The sequence below is a fragment of the Papio anubis genome, chromosome 4 (assembly GCF_008728515.1).
Source record: "Papio anubis isolate 15944 chromosome 4, Panubis1.0, whole genome shotgun sequence".
In the NCBI taxonomy this organism is placed as follows: Eukaryota; Metazoa; Chordata; class Mammalia; order Primates; family Cercopithecidae; genus Papio; species Papio anubis.
The window spans coordinates 7,271,883-7,294,176 of NC_044979.1; the positions used below are offsets into that span (position 1 = coordinate 7,271,883).

Genomic DNA, 22,294 nt, shown 5'->3' on the forward strand with positions numbered 1-22,294 from the left:
ATCGACAGAAAAATGATCTGTAAGCAATCTATGAAAATAGGAAAAAAGTTGATGGTCAGTAATACCAAGAAAAGAAAACGTAGCCTATTTTTTGGCCAACTGTGGCAAACATTAGAAAGACGGGTCATATTCAGCTCTGGCTGCAGAGAAAGGGCACTTTGTCTGTGTGATGAGACTGTTAATCGGTGAAACTTTTCAAGGACAATTTGGCATTATCTTTCAAAATTTAAAATAAAAATTGCCTTTTTTCCAGCAATTCCACTTTTAGGAATTTATCTTATAGGCACAATCAATCACACAAAGATATATGTTCATGAATTGTAACTGCTGCATTTTTTAGGTAATAGTAAAAAAGAAAAATAACCTATTCAGAAATGGCTAAAGAAGTTATGACAATCAATTATAAAATCCATATGGGCTGGGCGCGGTGGCTCACACTTGTAATCTCAACACTTTGGGAGGCCGAGGCGGGTGGATCATTTGAGGTTAGGAGTTAGAGACCAGTTTGGCCAACATGGCGAAACCCCGTCTCTACTAAAAATACAAAAAAATGAGCTGGGCGTGGTGGCGCCCACCTATAATCCCAGCTCTTGGGGGAGGCTGAGGCAGGAGAGTCGCTTGAACCTGCAAGACAGAGGTTGCAGTGAGCTGAGATCGCACCACTGCACTCTAGCCTGGGAGACAGAGCGAGACTCTGTCTAAAAAAAAAAAAGAAAAAAGAAAATCCATAAGAAATATCATACAACACAGTAATTCAAAACTGAAGTAAGTCTGAAGTACTGTCATGGGAAAAGTTCCAAAAATTAAAAATAAAAGAGTAAGTCTCAGGACAGTACAGATAGTATGATTCCATATATTTAAAAATCCCTCGGCCGGGCACAGTGGCTCACGCCTGTAATCCCAGCACTTTGGGAGGCCAAGACGGGCGGATCACGAGGTCAGGAGATTGAGACCATCCTGGCCAACATGGTGAAACCCCGTCTCTACTAAAAATACAAAAAAACCAGCTGGGTGTGGTGGCGGGCGCTTGTAGTCCCAGCTACTCGGGAGGCTGAGGCAGGAGAATGGCATGAACCCGGGGGCGGAGTTTGCAGTGAGCCAAGATCGTGCCACTGCACTCCAGCCTGGGCGACAGAGCGAGACTCCATCTCATAAATAAATAAATAAATAAATAAATAAATATCCCAGGCCAGGCGTGGTGGCTCATGCCAGTAATCCCAGCACTTTGCGAGGCTGAGGTGGGCAGATCACTTGAGGCCAGGAGTTAAAGAGCAACCTGGCCAACATGGCAAAACCCCGTCTCTACTAAAAGTACAAAAATTAGCCGGCATGGTGGCAGGCACCTGGAATCCCAGCTACTTGAGAGGCTAAGGCAGGAGAATTGCTTGAACCCAAAAGGAGGAGGTTAGAGATTGTAGAGATTGCGCCATTGCACTCCAGCCTGGGTGACAGAGGGAAACTGTCTCAAAAAAAAAAAAAAGAAAGTAAAATAAATAAAAATCCTTAACCCTGTGTATGTACGTGTGCATATATATATATATAAATGCATAAAAACAAGGGTCTGAAAAGACGCACTCCATATTGTGTTTGGTTTCTCTTGGGTTTTGGACAATGAACATGTATTATCTTTGCAGTTAAATAAGAGAATGTGTCCACTGATCAGGCCAACATGGAAAAAGAGAATCCAATTTTGCTCGGCCTTCCATTCCTGAAGGAGGTGTTTCCTGCTAAGGAGCAGGGACATTTCATCAGCTTGCAGTGCAGCCTGAGGAATGCCCTTACCAATGATTCACCTCCTGTGGTTCCAGCTCACTGTTCTGCCAACATTAACCTACATGTGGCCGGAGGCATGATCGTAGGAGGCACGGGCCCCGCAAGCTGCTCAGATGCTCCTGGGACTCAGCCGCCCAGCAGCGTTGATAGCCAATGGCTCACAACAGAGTCCCTCCCCAGGGGCTGTCCTTGGCCAGCCATGGCTACCATGTCCAAGGTCATACCTGCTCCCAGGGGAGGGTGGTGTTCCTATCCAATGACTGGTCCATGCCTGGTCTCCTTACCTGGAACTGGGATCCCTTTGAATGGCTCTTGGGGCAGCTCTGGGAGTGTGCTGCTCAGATGTCCCTTCACAAGAACCTGCTGCGGGGGATGGATCTGAATGCTTCCCCCTGCCAAAGCTTTTGGATCTACTGAAGCTCATGCCAAGGTCATGCCGTTTCCAGGGTGCTCCCACCCAATGACTAAGCACAGTGTGGGGGTGGTGGTGGGGAGGAAATGGAGATGCGCCACCCAGTCCCAATGCAGGTCTCCCTAACAGGCAACCTTTGCAATGGGGCTCCCGCTAGCCCACTGAGCCTTTCTGAGACCTGCACCTTGTCTGAAGCTCTTCAAGGTAAACCTCCTTCCTTCTCTTTCCTCCTCCACGTGTGTCAGGCCAGAAGCATCAGCTCACACTTTTTCTTCTGTTCTCCTATCTCTTGCCCCATAAACTCCTTCTCTTGTCGTTTCATTGTGGGGTCCTGGCTTCAGAGCTCCCCGTGGATGAGCGCTGCAGCTCCCTCCCGACCACCCCACCCCCAGTCTTGCTCTCCTCACTCCTGTGGCTCCCAGTGGACCCCCTGTGGTTGAAACTCCATCTCAGACTTTGTCCTGGGGAACTCAGCCTGTGAGAAGGGCTGACATTAAGGTCCCTGCGAAAGAATATCTTCAACCCAAAATAGCAAATTGACATTTTAAAGCAGAACGCTTTCAGAGGCAAAAGAAGATTAAAGGCTCGTATGGCTGGAATAGATTTCCAATCTTCTGTTGAAGCAGACAGAGACACAGAGGGTCTCCCTCCGGAGGAGTCCAGCTCAGAAGGGAAGATCTCTGTGACGCCGTCACTGGCTCTTGTCCCCAGGAATATTCCTACCTGAAGCATGAGAAGCTCCAATCAGCCTTGCTCGGATCAGTCCCTCTCTCTTTTTGTTTCTTATTATTTTAATCTTTCCCCGAAAAGTTTCCAGGTGATAGTCTAGCTTTTCTTTCAAATCATCTGGAAAAATATTCAACACATGAGAATGTATAAACTGCAACTACAGAAATTGAAACGGTGTATCATCATTATGACTTATTCCTAAAGTCCATGCTATTCCACAGAAGTTCTAACTTTAAAAGAGAATTTTGGAGCCAGGTGTGGTGTCTCATGCCTGTAATCCCAGCACTTTGGGAGGCCGAGGCAGGCAGATCACTTGAGGTCAGGGGTTCGAGACCAGCCTGGCCAACATGGTGAAACTCCCTCTCTACTAAAAATATAAAAATTAGCCAGGCGTAGTGGTGGGTGCCTGTAATCCCAGGAACTCGGGAGGCTGAGGCAAGAGAATCGCTTGAACCCGGGAGGCAGAGGTTGCAGTGAGCCAAGATGGCGCCACTGCACTCCAGCCTGGGCAACAAGAGCGAAACTCCATCTCAAAAAAAAAAGAAGATAGAATTTTTATCCTATTTAAGGGAGAGAAACAAAAGTGATTCATTATAAAAATCAACTGTAAGTATTTTTCTGTTTCGTTTTTGTTGAGACAGGGCCTCATTCTGTTACCAACGTTGGAGTGCAGTCGCATGATCATAGCTCACTGCAGCCTTGACCTCCTGGGATCAAGCAATCCTCGTGCCTCAACATCCTAAGTAGCTGGGACTACAGGTGTGCATCACCATACCTGGCTAATTTTTAAATTTTTTGTAGTGATAGAGTCTTGCTATATTGCCCAGGCTGGTCTTGAACTCCTGGCCTCAAGGGATCCTCCCACCTTGGTCTCCCAAAGTTCTGGGATTATAGTTGTAAGCCACCATGTCTGGCCCTGTAAATAATATTCTATGGTTCTAGTGAAACATCTCTATTTTAGTAAATGACTATTAACATTTTAATAGAAAAAGCATGCATTATAGAGCTTTGGCGCAATCTGGGTTTGCTACTATCTGTGCTTCTAATTTTGTAGTAGCTCTTTGGAAAGTTATCGAACCACTAGAGTCTTAGTTTTGTTAGCTCAGAGAAGGGATGACCATCGTGTTCCTGGCAGTACTCTAGTATGAGGAAGAAGAAATATATCACCCAGCACAGAGCCTGGCACCCAACAGTCACTTAATATTTGGAGGTTAATATGATGATGATAAAGGAGGCTGGGACCAGGTGAGATGGAGGCAGGTGCCTCAGAGGTCTAAATTCCTAAGTCCCAGCAATCTGGGTCAGGAGCAAGTTCAATGGGAACAGGTTCATGGTAATCTCAGCAGAAGGAGGGATCTCCTTCCTTGTTTTTAAAAAGAGGCAGGGATACAAGCTGTACAGCTGTGCTTGCAGGCCTGGGCAGCATCTCAGCTCAAAGGTCTGCAGACACCTCACTCACATCCAGGATGTAGGAGGCAGTAGGAGGAAGGAGAAGTGGGACGCCATGAGCCAGGCCCTGGAGGAGATAAAGGCAATTGGGGCAGCAGCAGTCACTGACATGAAGTGGAGGGCGTGGGGTTTTCAGAAGATGGTCATGCTGTTGGCTTGCAGTGTAGAGGGACCAGGACTACAGGAAAAGTGGATGGCAGCAGGTCATGGACAGGCCATTTGTGTAACTCAGTGGGGGAAGTTCCCTGGGCCCCTGGCCCTGCTCCCCCAAGCTGAGGAGTCTATCGGCCTTACCTATGAGTGTCAGCTGGGGAAGACAGGGTTTTGTTGAAGAAATTGTCCTTAAACCCATGATGAAGTCACTGTGAATTAAAGGAGGAAGGTGTCAACCTGATCTCCAGCAGAGCCTAGAACACCCTAATCCTGCGTTTGAGGCTCTGCGTGGGTCAAAGGCTCAGATCAAGGAGGAGAAGCAGAGGTGTCTGGTTGGGCAGTACAACCGCATGTTAGCAGTAGCGACCCCCTAGTCTCTTATAAAGGGGACCACAATGTATGATGAATGTATAAGAAGGTTGACAGATCTTATGGCCTGTATGTTTGTGTCCCCACCAAAATTCAAAGTGCCCCTCAGTATGATGGTATTTGCAGGTGCGGCCTTGCAGGGGCATAATTGGGTCATGGAGCTAGCTTGACAACATGAGGACATAGCAAAAAGATGGCTGTCTAGCACCCAGGAAGAGGGCCCTCTCTAAGAACTCAACCATGCTGGCACCCTCGCCTCAGACTTCCAACCTCCAGGACTCTGAGAAATAAATGTTTGTTGTTTAAGCCACCCCATTTGTGGTGTTTTGTTACAGCAGCGAAGCTGACTAAGACACCAGATATGTCTCTAAATTCATGGTGTGCTTCTGAAAGGCTGGGGGAGGTATCCATCCCCTGGTCATTCCTGGCACTGTGTCCCCATGGCAGCATCCTTGTACTTCTGGGAGAAAAGTTAGAATTCCACAATCTGTCAGGTTATCCCAACCTGTCCCCTGCTGGTGGCTTTGCCGGTGACTTCTTGCCCAGCAAGTTGCCAAACATGCTGCTCCTTCTTTTGAACAGATGAGGCAGCGTGGGTCACAGGGGCAGCAGGGAAGCCAGGCCCTCACTCCACACTCTTCCCATGCACGAGGCTAGAAATAGACAGTCCTGTGCCCTCAGACATTGGTGACCCCCTTAGAAACAGTGTTATTTATGATAGGTGCCTGGCCAACATCTACATTTCCACCACACAACTGCCAGTGACTTGAGTCACATTCAGGAGTCACCTAGAGTCACTTTCCCGCAGGGTGAACCTCATGGGATGGCTTCTTTCTCTGCCTGTTCTTCCTACTGCTTCTCCTCATCTTTTTGTTTCTGAGCTCATAGTGGGTCACATTTACAGTGGATTGGGTTGACTTTCAGCCTGAAACTTACTTAATATTGACATCATTGCTTTGGTACTCCTAGCTTGCCTAAGGTTTATACTCCATTGTAAATTAGATGAGTGATTTCAAATTCTAAATGTAGCTAACTAGTGCTAGTATCACGATTCTTTAAAACCCATAAGCATGAAAGAATATGCTCTTAACAGTGGTTGGTCTGATTCCACTTCTTTCATGGAATTCCTAGATCATCTCATTTTCCTGCATTAAGCCCTTAATAACTCCTCACAGCTTCAAGATAAAATTCAAATAATGCCCTTTATGAGCAGTTATCCCCCTGCCCCGCCTTTTTTAAAGTGATGGGGTTTGCCATGTTGCCAGGCTGCTCTGGAGCTCCTGAGCTCAAGGGATCTGCCCACCTTGGCCCCCCGAAGTGCTGGGATTACAGGTGTGAGCCACCAGGCTGGGCTGGGAGTTCCCTTTTAATAACTTTGGTTTTGCCCACCTTCCTCCTGCAACTCTATACTGATATATAAACTACATAAAATATGGTAGCATGTATTTCAAGCTCACTATGTCTTCTCTTGCCTGTGGGCCTTTGCAGTGCTGCTTAAGCTACTTAAAATACCTTTTCCTTCCTCTCCACCTGGAGCATTACAACTCATCATTCAGACCTCAGTTGACATGTCACTTCTTCCTGAAGTTATCTCCAAGGATGTGGCCAGTGCCCCTATGTTTAGCTTGTGGAAGCACCGCCCCTCCACCCCTCTGCCATGAGCCCAAGCACAGGGCCCAGGTCTCACATGTCCACCATGCACCAAGAGCCCCTCGTGCAGTGCCTGCTCCAATATCCACCAAAAAGATTCTTTGTCCCCTAGTGCAGTGCCTGCCCCAACACCCACCAAAAAGATTCTTTGTACAAAATACTCAAGCGCCATCAGGGAGAGCACTACCTTCAGAGTAGATTAGATGGACGGGCACAGTCGCTTACACCTGTAATCCCAGCACTTTGGGAGGCTGAGGCAGACAGATCACTTGAGGTCATGAGTTCCAGACCCAGCCTGGCCAACATGGTGAAATCCTGTCTCTACTAAAAATACAAGAATTAGCTGGGCATGGTGGCGTGCACCTGGAATTCCCGCTGCACAGGAGGCTGAGGCAAGAGAATCACTTGAACCCAGGAGGCAGAGGTTGCAGTGAGCTGAGATAGTACCACTGCACTCCAGCCTGGGTGACAGAGTGAAACTCCATAACAACAACGACAACAACAACAACAACAACAAAGTAGATTAGATAATGAGTGTTCTATCTTACCAACTTCGCTCATGTCATCTACCAAAATAATTTCTTCAAGAAAATAGTGTGGTGTGAGGTTCATGACACTGGACACGGTCCGAAACAAGGCATGGAATTCTTCATTATGGAAGCAAATGACAATGCTGGCAGTCGGGAGGCGGGCTGGGTAATGTTTTTGAAGACACCTGCAGGCAGAAGTAACATGAAGAAAACAATCCATCTAAATGTCTTGGATATTTTTTCATCTCATTCAAACACCCCTTCTTATTTGCATCTTTTTGACTCTTTCCTCCAATTGATCATTATGGTAGTAGGTGACAGTATATCTAAAATTACAAAAATGTATTTAACTTCTTATGTTGTTCTAGTATTTTCTGAATCATTTCCCCCTTCTTAATGTCAGTAATAATTGCGCTTTCCTGAGACTGTGTTGATAATCTTAGTTCTATTTTAAACATAGTATAAACACAAATTATATTCATATATTAGCTTCTGTTATAAAAATGAATTAGTTTTATCTCTTTTTTTTGCTGTCACCATGGCAGAACAGATAAAAATGAATTATTAAGCTCGCACATTAAAAGGTATACATTAACTTTATTGTGCTATCTTCAGAGAAAACTCCAACTTTATTCTTGTATTTGTGGAGTCCATCACAACAAAAAAGTATAGCAGATATGGTCTAATTGGATTTCTTCTGAATATTTGACAAAATGCTTTATTTCATTTATTTTTATTTTTATTATTATTTTTTGAGATGGAGTTTCACTCTTGTTGCCCAGGGTGGAGTGTAACGGTGCCAACCTGGCTCACGGCAACCTCTGCCTCCTGGGTTCAAGCAATTGTCCTGCCTTAGCCTCCCAAGTAGCTGGGATTACAGGCACACACCACCACGCCTGGCTAATTTTTTGTGTTTTTAGTAGAGACAATGTTTCACCATGTTGGCCAGGCTGGTTTTGAACTCCTGACCTCAGGTGATCCACCCACCTCAGCCTCCCAAAGTGTTGGGATTATAGGCATGAGCCAATGTGCCTGGCCCAAAAATGTTTTATTTATTTATTTTTTGTGCACATGAGAGAAATACAGAAACTGAATTCTGGAATTCTAGTAATATTAGTTATTATTAGATTGATATATTATTTGGTTGTATTCTGAAATATTTTGGTTGTAAATTAAAGAAATTAAAGAGCTAACTTCAGCAAAAGAAAGGGAGGTGTGGCTGGCACAGTGGCTCATGCCTGTAATCCTGGCACTTTGGGAGGCCAAGGTAGGTGGATTACCTGAGCTCACAGTTCGAGACCAGCCTGGACAACATGGCAAAATTCCGTCTTTACTAAAAATACAAAAATTAGCCAGATGTGGTGGCACTTGTAGTTCCAGCTACTTAGGAGGCTAAGGCAGAGAATTTCTTAAACCTGGGAGAGGTGAGTTGTAGAGAGCCAAGATCATACCACTGCCTCCAAAGAAAAAAAAAAAGAGAGAGAGAGAGAAAGAGAAAGAAAGAGAGAGAGGGAAGGGAGGGAGGGAGGGAGGGAGGAAAGAAGGAAGGAAGGAAGGAAGGGAAGGAAGGGAAGGGAAGGGAAGGGAAGGGAGGGGAGGGGAGGGGAGGGGAGGGGAGGGGAGAGATGTATTGTGAGCTGACCCAAATGTCTCACAGGACCTAGCAACTGCAGCAGCTGGAGCCTTAAGGAATGATTAGAACTAGAGGCTTGAATGACGTCTGGACACTCTCCATCTCTGCTTTTGTGTTTACATCTGGGAAAAATAATAATAGCGATAACAACCTACCTCCAAGGGCTATGAAGATGCAATGAATTAACATGTCTACAACACTTAGAGCAGTGCCTGGCATGCAGTAAGTATTCAGATAGAAGGCTCATGACATGATTATCATCTTCCTTTGCAACTGGGCTTGTTTCCACTTCTTTAGTGGGAAATGTGATTGACATCGGCATATCTCATAGGCAAGTACCCGAGGAGAAACTGATGGGACTTTACCTTTTCCAAGATCAAATATTGACCAGAAAAGATTCATTGGCCCAGTTTGCCATAGGTGCCCATCCCTGGGTTCATCAACTGGGGCCAGAAAATTGAGTCTAAATAAAAAAAATCATTGTTACCACTGCAATCACGTGGGAAGGGGGAAAAACAGTGGGAAAGGAGTGCTGGGCAGGCAATCCTACAGGCATCCTGGACAGTCCCCTCAGGGTACTCACAGAATGAAGTCACCAGGGAAGGAGAGGGCCTTGTCCTGGTCTTCATTTTCATCCAAGGCAAGATGAAGACAGAGAAGTCATGTCCACTGAGTGGAACTGACATCAGATTCAAGGGAATGGAGAGTCTGAGGGACAGGGCCAAGGAAGTACCAGAACAGATGGGAATGAGGGCACCTGCACCAACTGCACTTGGGTCTGGAACGGTGAATGGGAAAATGCGGCTGTGCAGAAACATGTGGAAAAATAATTAAAAGGCTTAAATGGCTCACGCCTGTCATCCTAGCACTTTGGGAGGCCAAGGAGGGCAGATCACCTGAGGTCAGGGGTTCGAGACCAGCCTGGCCAACATGGCGAAATCCCTTCTCTACTAAAAATACAAAAATGAGCTGGGCGTGGTGGTGCGCCCCTGTAATCCCAGCTTCTCAGGAGGCTGAGGCAGGAGAATCGCTTGAACCCAGAAGGTGGAGGTTGCAGTGAGCCGAGATCGCGCCACTGTACTCTAGCCTGGACAACAGATTGAGACTCTGTCTCAAAAAAATATTCCAGTAAGATCGTTGAGTTGTGAGACAGAAAGTAGGAGAGAAAGAGAAAATATGATGCTAGACTGAATTAATGGAAGACCAATACCATGAATAAGAGAAGTGGTGGTCCAGGATGACTTGTGCTGCTAAAATCACATCTCTGATGTTACAGTCAGTCCCAGGTGTATCACTTTAAGAAAACTGGAAATAAACTGCATCCCTTCAGTCTGATGTTAGTGGAGGAGCCTGAAGCTCACATGAGGACCCTTTAGAACCCCCAAGGGAACCTGGTGTGTGTGGGTTTCTCAAAAACAGATCAATAAATGTTGCTGTGGTATGTCTATAAATACTTTCCTGGCCAGGTGCAGTGACTCATGCCTGTAATCCCAACACTTTGGGAGGCCAAGATGGGTGGATCACCTGAGGTCAGGAGTTCAAGACCAGCCTGGCTAACATGGTGAAACCCCATTTCTACTAAAAATACAAAAAATTAGCCAGGTGTGGTGGCGGGCGCCTGTAATCCCAGCTACTCGGGAGGCTGAGGCAGGAGAATCTCTTGAACCTGGGAGGCGGAGGTTGCAGTGAGCAGAGATCATGCCATTGCACTCTACCTTGGGTAACAAGAGCAAAATTCTGCCCCCCTCCCCGCCAAAAAAAACTTTCCTGACCTAAGTAAGCTATTTTTAAGAGTAAAAGGAGGCCAGGCGTGGTGGGATGCCTGAGGCTGAGGCGGGCAGATCACGATGTCAGGAGATTGAGACCATCCAGGAGGCTAACATGGTGAAATGCTGTCTCTACTTTAAAAAAAAAAAAAAAAAAAAAAAAATTAGCTGGGTGTGGTGGTGGGCACCTGTAGTCCCAGCTACTCAGGAGGCTGGGACAGGAGAATGGCGTGAACCCAGGGGGTGGATCTTGCAGTGAGCCGAGATGGCACCACTGCACTCCAGCCTGGGCAACAGAGCAAGACTCCATCTCAAAATAATAATAATAAAAAAAAAGACTAAAGAAATTTGGATGGCCTTTGGTTGTCTTCAGTGAGCTGATCTTATAAATTTGCTAACCTTATACATTGCTGACCTTATACATTAATAATAGTTCAGTACAAAGCAGCACTGTTTTAGGCTGAATTGTGTCCTCCAAAATTCATACGGTGAAGTTCTAGTCCCCAGGACCTCAGAATGTGATCCTATTTGGAAAAAGAACTGTTGTAGAGATAATTAGTAAGGTTAGCTCATTAAGGTAGGCCCTAATCCAATATGAGTCACGTTCTTACAAAAAGGGGAAATTTGAACACAGAGGCAGACATATACAAAGGGAAGATGGCATTAAGAGTTATAGGGAGAAGACGGCCATCTACAAGCCAAGGAGAGATGTCTGGAACAGAGCCTTTCTTTACAGCTCTCAGAAGCAACCAATCCTGCCAACACCTTGATTTCAGACTTCTGGCCTCCAAAACTGAGAGAGAATAATTTTTGTTGTCTAAGCTACCCAGCTGATGGTACTTTCTTACAGCAGCCCTACCAAACCAATATTTGGATACCAAATTTTACCATGCATCGGTCTCAGCTGGGGTTCTTGCTGACTGCAGATTCTGATTAAGGAGATCCGGGCTGGGGCCTGAGATTCTGCATGGCCAGCAAGCTCCCAGGGGCTGTCCGTGCTGCTGGTTTTCAGGCCGTATTTTGAGTAGAAATACTCTAGCGGGCACAGGCACTATTACAATGACAATCTTTTGAGTACATTAGAAAAACATGGTGACAGATGACTGATAAACTGATTTGTAAATGGCTATTCATTTGTTCAAATCCTATTTAAAAAAACGGATTTTTCTAAATAATTTTTGGATGAGAGGAAGTTACAAATTGTAAATTATATAGAAATTAAAAATCAAAGTCTATCATGTTAAAATCTAAGAGATATGGCTAAAATTTAAATCAGAATAAAATGAATATTTATAAATGTATTATTATACCACAAAGAGGTAAAATAATTAAACTAACCTTATAAACTAGCAAGAAAAACAGGATAAACCAAATGAAATAAAAATGAACCAGTAAAGATAACTAGGAATTAATGAACTGGAAGACAAAAAAGTAAAATTGGTAAGCATAATCAAAAGTTGGTTTTTTGAAAGACAAAACAATGCACATCAAGCTTAAAAAGAGAGTGGGAAAATATACAATAAAAAAATGAGAAAGAAGGTATGGTACCAGTGCAGATAATAATAATTAGGGAAATAAGATACACAACTTTTTGCCAATAAATTTGAAAAATAGGTGGAAAAAAGTTTTATTACAATAGTGTCCTAAAAAGCCTCTAGAAATAGAAAGCTTAAGTAGAACAATAACCTTAGAGTAATCTGCAAGTTTATCAATGTCTACCACTAAAAAATGCACTGGTGATTCATAATTACCAAGCAAGTGCTATTTCAGCATAGTAGGTAATTATCATATTATCCCAACTATTTTAGAGAGTCAAAAACTTTCAAATTCATTTTATAAAGCCAGTATAAGTCTGATATCAAAATCTGATGAAGACAACACAAAAAAGAAAAACATAAATCAGGATTTTAAAAACTTGAATCATACATAGACTATTTTTTGGAGAGAAAATAAGTTCTTAACCTCCAGAGATGAATTGTTACTTTAATGTTTCTTAAATATGTGAACTTACGAGCTCAGAAGCTCCTTGTGCTCATAAGTTTGTACACGGCTATAAATAAAACAGTTAAAAATAATGAAATATGGCTAGAAGAGTTAAAATCAAATTAATAAATTAATTTTAATTTCAGGTTGGGTTTGCTGAAATGACATCACCACTTATAACTTATTTTCTACTTGTTATAGGAAAGTTTACTTCTTAATTTGACTACATTTTCTTACTATGTAGTATGTGTTTGCTTAAATCTCTCAGTCCTATTTTTGTATTTGAAATACTGTTTTAAAAAATTCTATTGGCCATACTGTAAAGTAACTTCTCATAACATATAATTTAGGCATTTGGTCTGCTTCTATTTGACATCATTTGTATAATGTATCTATTAAGTTTACTAATACTTTTCTCATTACCTACTGAAATTCAGTGACAATAGTAACAGGCTGTCCTCCTGTATAAGTGTATATTAATTAAAAATAATAGGCCAGGTACGGTGGCTCATGCCTGTAATCCCAGCACTTTGGGAGGCCAAGGTGGTTGGATCACCTGAGGTCAGGAGTTCGAGACCAGCCTGACCAACATGGAGAAATCCCATCTCTACTAAAAATACAAAAATTAGCTGGGTGTGATGGCACATGCCTGTAATCCCAGCTACTCAGGAGGCAGAGGCAGGAGAATCACTTGAACCTGGAGGCAGAGGTTGCAGTGAGCTGAGATCGTGCCATCGCTCTCCAGCCTGGGCAACAGAGTGAAACTCCATCTCAAAAAATATATATATGTAAGTGGGAAGATGGAATTTTAGAATTCTCATGGAGAATCTCATTAAGAATTTGCAGACTTCTGAAAATATATACATAAATCTTGATTTGAATAACATGATTAAAAAAACAAGACCTAACTTATGCTGCCTACGAGAAACTCACTTCCCCTTTAAGGATATAGCAGGATTAAAAGTGATGAGACGGAAAAAGATATTTCACGCAAATGGAAACCAAAAGAGAGCAGAGTGTACTTATACTGAAGTAAAATAGTAACTTTAAAAAGAGATAAAACAGGTCATTTTATAGTGATAAGGGGCCCATTTCATCAAGAAGATATAACAATATTATATTGCCAGTTGGTAATATAATACCAAGATATAACATCAAGAAGACATATTGTAAATTTGTCTGCACCCAACATCACAGAACCTAAATACATAAAGCAAATATTAATAATCTGAAGTGAGCGATAGACTGCAATAAAATAATTGTAGGGGACTTCAATACCCCACTTACAACTATGTACAGATCATCCAGACAGAAAATCAATAAGGAAACACTGGGCTTCAACTATACTTTAGATCAAATGGAGCTAACAGACACATATGAGCATTTTATTCAACAGCTGAAGAGCATATATTTCTTCTTTGGTGCACATGGAATATCCTCCAGGATTGATCAAATATTAGGCCACAGAACAAGTCTTAACAATTTAAGATTGAAATCACATCAAGTATCTTTTCTGATCACAATGGTATGAAAACTAGAAATCAATAATGGTACAAATTTCAGAAAACTCACAAATATATGGAAATTAAACAACATGTTCCTAAACAACCAATGGGCCAAAGAAGAAATTTTTAAAAAGACATTAAAATGGAAATTAAAAATATCTTGACAAATGGAAATGAAAAAACATACTAAAACATATGGGATGCAGCAAAAGCAGTACTAAGTTTGGGGATTATAGGAATAAATACCTATATCAAAGCAAAAGAAAGTTTCCAAATACACAACCTAATGTTATACCTGAAGGAACAAGAAAAAGATGAGCAGACTAAGCCCAAATTTAGTAAAAGAAAGAAAATGACAAAGATAAGTGCAGAAATAAATGAAATAGAGATTAGGAAAACAATAGAAAAGACAAACCAAACAAAGAGTTGGGTTTTTAAGAGGATAAGCAAATTTGACAAACCTTTGGCTAGACTAAGAAAAAACAAGACTCAAAAAAATAAGACCAGAAGTGAAAGAGGAGACCTAATTGATATCACAGAAATACAGAGAATCATAAAAGACCGCTATGAAAAAGTATATGCCAACAAATTGGATAACCTAGGAGAAATGAATAAATTCCCAGAAACATATAACATACCAAGACTGAATCAAGAAGAAATTGAAAATCTGAACAGACCGAAAATGGGTAAGGGCATTCAATCAGAAATAAAAATTTCTTACCAAAGAAAACCCTAGGACCTAATGGGTTCACTGCTGAATTTATTTAAAGAATAAATACCAATTCTTTTCAAACGCTTCCAAAAAATTGAGGAAGAAACACTTCCAAACTCATTTTATGAGACCAAATTATATTTTTTTGAAAAGTAAGGCAAAGCTAAAATGAAAATTCCATTTAATGAAATAATATGGCTATTACAATAATGGCTAAAAACCTGGTTGGACTCCAGATAGTGGTAGCTACTCTTAGAAGTTAATTTTTAAACATAGTAGTGGGTTCTTTGTACAGAATTGAATTTCCTATTAAATAAAGTTATAGTTTAAATATTAAAACTGCCAAGTCCACTTTTCTTTTTGGACAAATCTCTCTAAACTTTGTTTTTCTGAACAGTAATCATGTGATGGGGGAAGGGAAGCAAAAACAATCACACTATTTTAGAAGGTGAGATTTAGGAAGAACAAATGATGATACAGAGAGAAATTCATAACATAAAAGATATTTTAAAATGTTGACCTTTGTAGTAAATATTCAGTTCAGTGAAATATTGTTCTCCATATTAATACCATGTTCTATGGTTTGAGTAAATTTAAGATTTTTATTTTATCATGACCCAGATACATTGTGTAATCATGTACAAACTCCACGTCTCTTGAGTGTACCACATCATAAGTGATATCTGTGGCTTCAAATGTTTGTGTTGCACACAGGTTGCAATAAGGCAAAGTGGCCCTGCTTTCTCCTGTTTCATGGATATTCCTTAATGTAAGTATTTCTCATTTAGTTAAAGGAGAATATTGGCCCTTTTTCTCTGGAAATCATCAGAACTTAAAACAAACTAAAAACACATTAGCACATACACACTACAACATAGATGAACCTTGAGGGCATCGTGCTAAGCAAAATAAGCCAGTCACAAAAAAAGACAAATACTGTATGATTCCACTTATATGAAGTACTTAAAGTAATCAAATTCACAGACGCACAAAGTAGAATGGTGATTGCCAGGAAGTGTTGGGGTTGGGAAATAGAGAGTTGTTGTTTATTGGGTACTATATTACTTCGTTTTCACATTGCTATAAAGATACCACCTGAGACTGGGTAATTTCTAAACAAAAGAGGTTTAATTGACTCACAGTTCCACATGGTTGGGGAGGCCTTGGGAAACTTACAATCATGGCAGAAGGTGAGGGGGAAGCAAGGTACATTTTACATGGCAGCAGGAGAGACAGCGAGCATGGGGGAAGCTACCACTTTAAAAACCATCAGGTCTCATGAGAAGTCTCTCACTATCATGAGAACAGCATGGGGGAAACCACCCCCATGATCCAATCACCTCCCACCTGCTCCCTCCCTCGACACCTGAGGATTACAATTCAACATGAGATTTGGGTGGGGACAAAGAGCCAAACCATATCATTCTGCCCCTGACCCCTCCCAAATATCATTTCACATTTCAAAACCAATCATGCTTTCCTAACAGTCACCCAAAGTATTAACTCATTCCAGGATTAACCTAAAAATCCAAGTCCAAAGTCTCATCTGAGACAAGACAAGTCCCTTCCTCCTACGAGCCTGTAAAATAAAAATCAAGTTAGTTATTTTCAAGATACAATGGGGGTACAGGCATTGGATAAATATTCCCATTCCAAATGGGAGAAATTGGTCAAAACAAAGGTACCACAGGCCCCATGCAAGTCTGAAACCCAGTGGGGCAGAAATTAAATCTTTGCGTGTGTATGTGTGTGTGTGACAGAACTCGCTCTGTCACCCAGGCTGGAGTGCAGTGGTGTGAACTTGGCCTACTGCAACCTCTGCTGGCTGGGTTGAAGCAATTCTCCTGCCTCAGCCTCCTGAGTAGCTGGGACTACAGGCATGCACCACCATGCCTGGCTAATTTCTTTTTGTATTTTTAGTAGAGATGGGGTTTCACCATGCTGGCCAGGCTGGTCTTGAACTCCTGACCTCATGATCTGCCTGCCTCAGCCTCCCAAAGTGCTGGGATTATAGGCAAGAGCCACAGTGCCTGGCCCCTTAATCTTAAAGCTCTGAAATGATCTCCTTTGACTCCAAGTCTCACATCCAGGGCACACTGATGCAAGGGGTGGGCTCCCAAGGGCTTGGGCAGTTCTGCTCCTGTGGCTGTGCAGGCTACATCCCCCACAGCTGCTTTCAAGGGCTGGTGTTGAGTGCCTGTGTCTTTTCCAAGTGCATGGTGCAAGCTATCGGTGGATCTACGATTCTGGGGTCTGGAAGAAGGAGGTCCTCTTCTCACAGCTCCACTAGGCATTGCCCCAGTGGTGACTATGTTTGGTGTCTCCATCCCCACACTTCCCCTCTGCATTACCCTAGTAGAGGTTCTCCACGAGGGCTCTGCCCCTGCAGCAGGCTTCTGCCTGGATATCCAGGTATTTCCATATATCCTCTGAATTCTAGGTGGAGGCTCCCAAAGCTCAACTCTTGTCTTCTGTGCACCACAGGCCCAATACCACATGGAAGCCACCAAGGCTTGGAACTTGCAACCTCTGAAACCACAGCCTTAGTTATACTTTGGCCCCTTTTGGCTGTGGCTGGAGCTGGAGTGGCTGGGACACAGAGCACCTTGACCCAACGCTGTACAGAACAGCAGGGCCCTGGGCCTGGCCAACAAAATTGTTTTTCCTTCTAGGCCTCTGGGCCTGTGATGGGAGGAGTTGCCATGAAGATCTCTGACATGCCCTGGAGACGTTTTCCCCATTGTCTTGGCTATTAACATTCAGCTCCTCATTACTTATGCAAATTTTCACAGCTGGATTGGGCTTGAATTTCTCCCCAGAAAGTGGGTTTTTCTTTTCTACTATATGGTCAGCTGCAAATTTTCCAAACCTCAAGTTCAAAGTTCCATAGATCTCCAGAGTAGGGGCAAAATGCCACCAGTCTCTTTGCTAAAGCATAACAAGAGTCACCTTTACTCCATTTATCAACAAGTTCCTCATCTCCATCTGAGACCACCTCAGCCTGGACTTCATTGTCCTTATCACTATCAACATTTTGACCAAAGCCATTCAACAAGTCTCTAGGAAATTCCAAACTTTCCCACATCTTCCCCTTTTCTTCTGAGACCTCCAGTCTATTCCAACCACTGTCTGTTACCCTGTTCCCAAGTTGCTTCCACATTTTTAGGTATCTTTATAGCAGTGCCCCACTCCTGGTACCAATTTTCTGTATTAATCCATTTTCACACTGCTATAAAGATGTTACCTGAGACTGGGTAATTGCTAAACAAAAGAGGTTTAATTGACTTAGTTCCACATGGCTGGGAAGCCTCAGGAAACTTACAATCATGGTAGGAGGCGAAGTGAAAGCAAGGCACGTCTTACATGGTGGCAGGAGAGAGAGAGAGAGAGAATGCAGGGGAAACTACTACTTTTAAAATCATCAGATCTCATGAGAACTCCCTCACTATCAAGAGAACAGCATGAGGGAAACCACTCCCATGATCCAATCACCTTCTACCAGGTCCCTCCCTTGACACCTGGGATTACAACTCAAGGTAAGATTTGGGTGGGGACATAGACCCAAACCATACCAGGTACAGAATTTCAGTTTGGGATGGTGAGAGAGTTCTGGAGATGGATGGTATCGATGGCTGCACGATGTGAATGTCTGTATTGTATATTTTAAAAGGATTAAAATGGCAAATTTTATGTTATGTTTATTTTATATAACATAATTAATGATTATGTTAATCATTAACATAATAATTATTAATACAACAATTGAAGGAACAATTTTTTTGAAAAAAGTAAAATTTTGGGGAAAAAAAGGTAGCTGTCCAGAGCATTTTCTATCAGGAATGAATGCCCCTTTGGCCAGAAGCCCTTATTGGTGATTTAATAAAAAGATCTGTGGCTAACTCAATTCTTGGAAACCTCTAGAACACATTTTGTGCCCATGAAGAAGATACTCTCTACACTATAAGCATTAGAATCTTGAAATAGAATCTTGACATTATCTGACTTCAAGTCCTAAAAATAGGAATCTATGACATTTCTAGTATGCTAAAATTAAAATCTGGTTGGTAACTTTTTAATCTATCTATCTATCTATCTATCTATCTATCTATCTATCTATCTACCTACCTACCTACTTACCTACCTACCTACCTATCTAGAGAATGAGAGAAAGAGAGAGAGAACATACATTTTATTCCTGGTATCTGGCACTTCTCTTTCGATGCCCAAGCTTCTACTGATAATCACATTAAATCCGTATTTTAAAAGTTCTTTATGAAGTTCTGGGTTTGTATGGTTAACATCCATACCTACAAGAAAAAGTAATTAGAGTCATATAAGTAAAGGCTTACTAGCAGTGATGCAGGAAAGGAAAGATCTAGAATAACCAAAATAATTTTTTAAAAGAACCAGAATAGAATTCAGAAATCGATCTGTGCAAAAATGGTCAAATAATTCTTGGCAAAGGCGAGTGTTTTAGTACGTTTTGCATTGCTATAAAGGAGTACCTGAGGCTGGGTAATTTATAAAGAAAAGAGATGTATTTGGCTCACAGTTCTGCAGGCTGTGCAAGAAGCATTGGGCCGGCATCTGCTTCTGGTGGGGGCCTCAGGAAGCTTCCAATCTTGGCAGGAGGTAAAGAGGAAACAGGCAAGTCACACGGTGAGAGTGGGAGCAAGGAGCGGGAGATGCCAGGCTTTTGAAACGACCAACTTTCCCATGAGCTAATAGAAGGAGAGCTCATTACTGTAGGCAGGAACCAAGCCATTCACGAGTGATCTGCCCATGTAACCCAAACACATCCTGCCAGGCTCCATATTAAACACTGTGGGCCAAATTTCAACATGAGACATGGAAGGATAAATATTCTGATTATATCAGTGGGGAAAGGGGAGTTTATCAACAAATGGTGTTGGATCAACTGGGTATCTGTAGAAAATAACCTGTATGTGATGGTCCATTTTCAATTCTAAGTGCCCTAGTATAGGTTTAAGCAGGCTACATGGAAATAGAGAGATAAAGAAGCAGAATGTACTGAGCCACCCCGTCCCCCGCCCCTTCCTGCTCTCCCTTTCACCCAGCAGCCAGGCGTCTATTGGTCGGGGCCCCCTCAACTACCCCCTCCCCACCCACCAAAGAATTTAGTTTTGGGCCGGGCGTGGTGGCTCAAGCCTGTAATCCCAGCACTCTGGGAGGCCGAGACGGGCGGATCACGAGGTCAGGAGATCGAGACCATCCTGGCTAACACGGTGAAACCCCGTCTCTACTAAAAAAATACAAAAAACTAGCCGGGCGAGGTGGCGGGCGCCTGTAGTCCCAGCTACTCGGGAGGCTGAGGCAGGAGAATGGCGGGAACCCGGGAGGCGGAGCTTGCAGTGAGCTGAGATCCGGCCACTGCACTCCAACCCGGGCGACAGAGCGAGACTCCATCTCAAAAAAAAAAAAAAAAAAAACAAAAAGAATTTAGTTTTGAAGCCGGGCGCGGTGGCTCAGGCCTGTAATCCCAGCACTTTGGGAGGCCGAGGTGGGCAGATCAGGAGGTGAAGAGATCGGGACCATCCTGGCTAACACGGTGAAACCCCCTCTCTACTGAACAAACAAACAAACAAACAAATAAAAATAAAAAAGAAAGAAATACAAAAAAAAAAATACAAAAAATTATAGGTGGCAGGCACCTGTAGTCCCAGCTACTTGGGAGGCTGAGGCAGGAGAATGGCGTGAACCCAGGAAGCAGAGCTTGCAGTGAGCCAATAGCACGCCACTGCACTCCAGCCTGGGCGACAGAGCGAGACTCCGTCTCAAAAACAAAACAAAACAAAACAAAAAAAAGAATTTAGTTTTGGTTAGCTTGCAACATATGTAAATATATCCTTTCTTATCAGCTAAGTGCAGCCACTAGGGCCATAAATCAAATGTTTGAAGGGTCCTGAGAGAGTTGCAGTGCATTGTGGGCTGCAATAAAATGCAGCACAAAGACCCTAAAGAACATACTTGAAGCCCCTGCCTAACAACCAATAGGCAACGTCCGGGAAGATCGTGACCCCACAGTACTCAGTCTATGAGGAAGGGGGAGGGATCTGCGCACTAGGGGATAAATTGCTTGTTGAAACTGTGCTGGGTGTGTCTGCATGCCAGACACCCGATCTTGCATCACTGCCATTAAAAGTCTCACTTCCACTATTCTCTGGGTCTCTGAGTCCATTCTTTGAGTTTGGATGGATGAGTTTGTTTCTCACAATATCCATGTGGAAAAAGTGAGCATTTATTCTTACCCTACATCATCACAACAATTAACTCGAAATAGATCATGGCCCTAATGTGAAACCTAAAACTTTAAATTCATTTCCAAAAGAAAACAGAATGAAATCTTTGTGAACTTGAGGTTAGCAACGGTTTCTCAAATGAAACATAAAAACCATAGATCATACAAGAAAAGCATCAAAATATAACATTGTGAGGCATTTTGGGGACTTATGAAATAAAAACCCCCAAATTTTAAAATGTAAAATTGTGCTTTTTTAATAATGCCATTAAAAAGAATAAAAAGACAAGCTACAGATTTGTCCAAAACATTTGAAACTCACATATCAAGAAACTTGAATTTAGAATATATAAAGAAGTCTTAAAAATTAAGAAGAAAAACATCCCATTTAAAAATAGACAAAAGACTCCAAAAGACACTTTACAAAAGAAGGTATATGAGTGGTTATCAAGCACATGAAAAGGTGCTCAAAATCATTAGTCATCAGGGAAATACAAATTAAGACCAAAGTGATGGCCTTACTCACCCATTAGAATAACTAAAATTTTAAAACTGGACCATGTCAAGTGTTAGCAAAGATCCAGAGAACATGGGATTCTCGCACACTCATATAAAGTGGCCCAGCTACTTTGGGAAACAGTTTGGCCATCCCAATACTTGTTTCACTTGGCAGAGAATCAGGTTCTACTCACATCCCAGAAAGCAACACTGTCCCCCGGCACTCATCCTTGGTTTGCTGTTTCTCTCCTTTCTGTCACCATCCGATAGGTAAGACTGAGAGCCAGAATTAGAGTGTGACCTCGGGGCAATGAGCAGGAGACCTGCCAAGGGGCTGTCGTGTGTCACACGCTGGAGTAGTGCTTAGGGTAGGGTTTCAGGCCCACACCTACCTGGTCATCTAGCGGGAGGGCCGTTCAGAGCAGGGATCCACAGAAATAGTAGGCCTGTGTGTTAAGGCTTTAATTTCTACTCTTATTTTCTTCATCTTTCTTTGGGTTTATTTTGTTCAACTGGGTCTTCATATTTGTATTTTATTTATTTTTTATTTTTTTGAGACAGCATCTAACTCTCTTGCCCAGGCTGGAGTGCAGTGGCCCAATCATAGCTCGCTGTAACCTTGAATTCCTGGGCTCAAGCGATCCTTCCACCTCAGCTCTCCAAGTAGCTGGGACTATAGGCATGCACCACCACACCTGGCTAGTTATTATTATTATTTTTGTTGAGTTGGGGTCTTGCTATGTTCCCCAGGCAGGTCTTGAACTCCTGGCCTCAAGTGATCCTCCTGCCTCTGCCTCCCAAATTGTCGAGATTACATGTGTGAGCCACCATGCCTGGCAAAATTAGATCTTCATGTGTGGGAACATGGGAAAA

At 42.7% G+C, this 22,294-nt stretch overlaps 1 protein-coding gene across 3 annotated transcripts in view; it reads right to left on the reverse strand.

Annotated features, from left to right (window-relative positions):
* Positions 1-22,294, reverse strand: part of GALNTL5 (polypeptide N-acetylgalactosaminyltransferase like 5) — a 64,968-nt gene that overhangs the window by 30,140 nt on the left and 12,534 nt on the right. For 2 of the 3 annotated variants that reach the window (XM_009204264.2, XM_009204263.4), the window contains 3 exons: positions 18,851-18,971; positions 7,084-7,250; positions 2,909-3,031 (listed from right to left, as the gene is read on the reverse strand). In XM_009204264.2, coding sequence (XP_009202528.1) covers positions 2,909-3,031; positions 7,084-7,250; positions 18,851-18,971 — 411 coding nt within the window. Of the gene's footprint in view, positions 1-2,908; positions 3,032-7,083; positions 7,251-18,850; positions 18,972-19,214; positions 19,281-22,294 lie in introns of those variants that run through there. The other variant, XM_009204265.2, reaches the window with a different exon arrangement.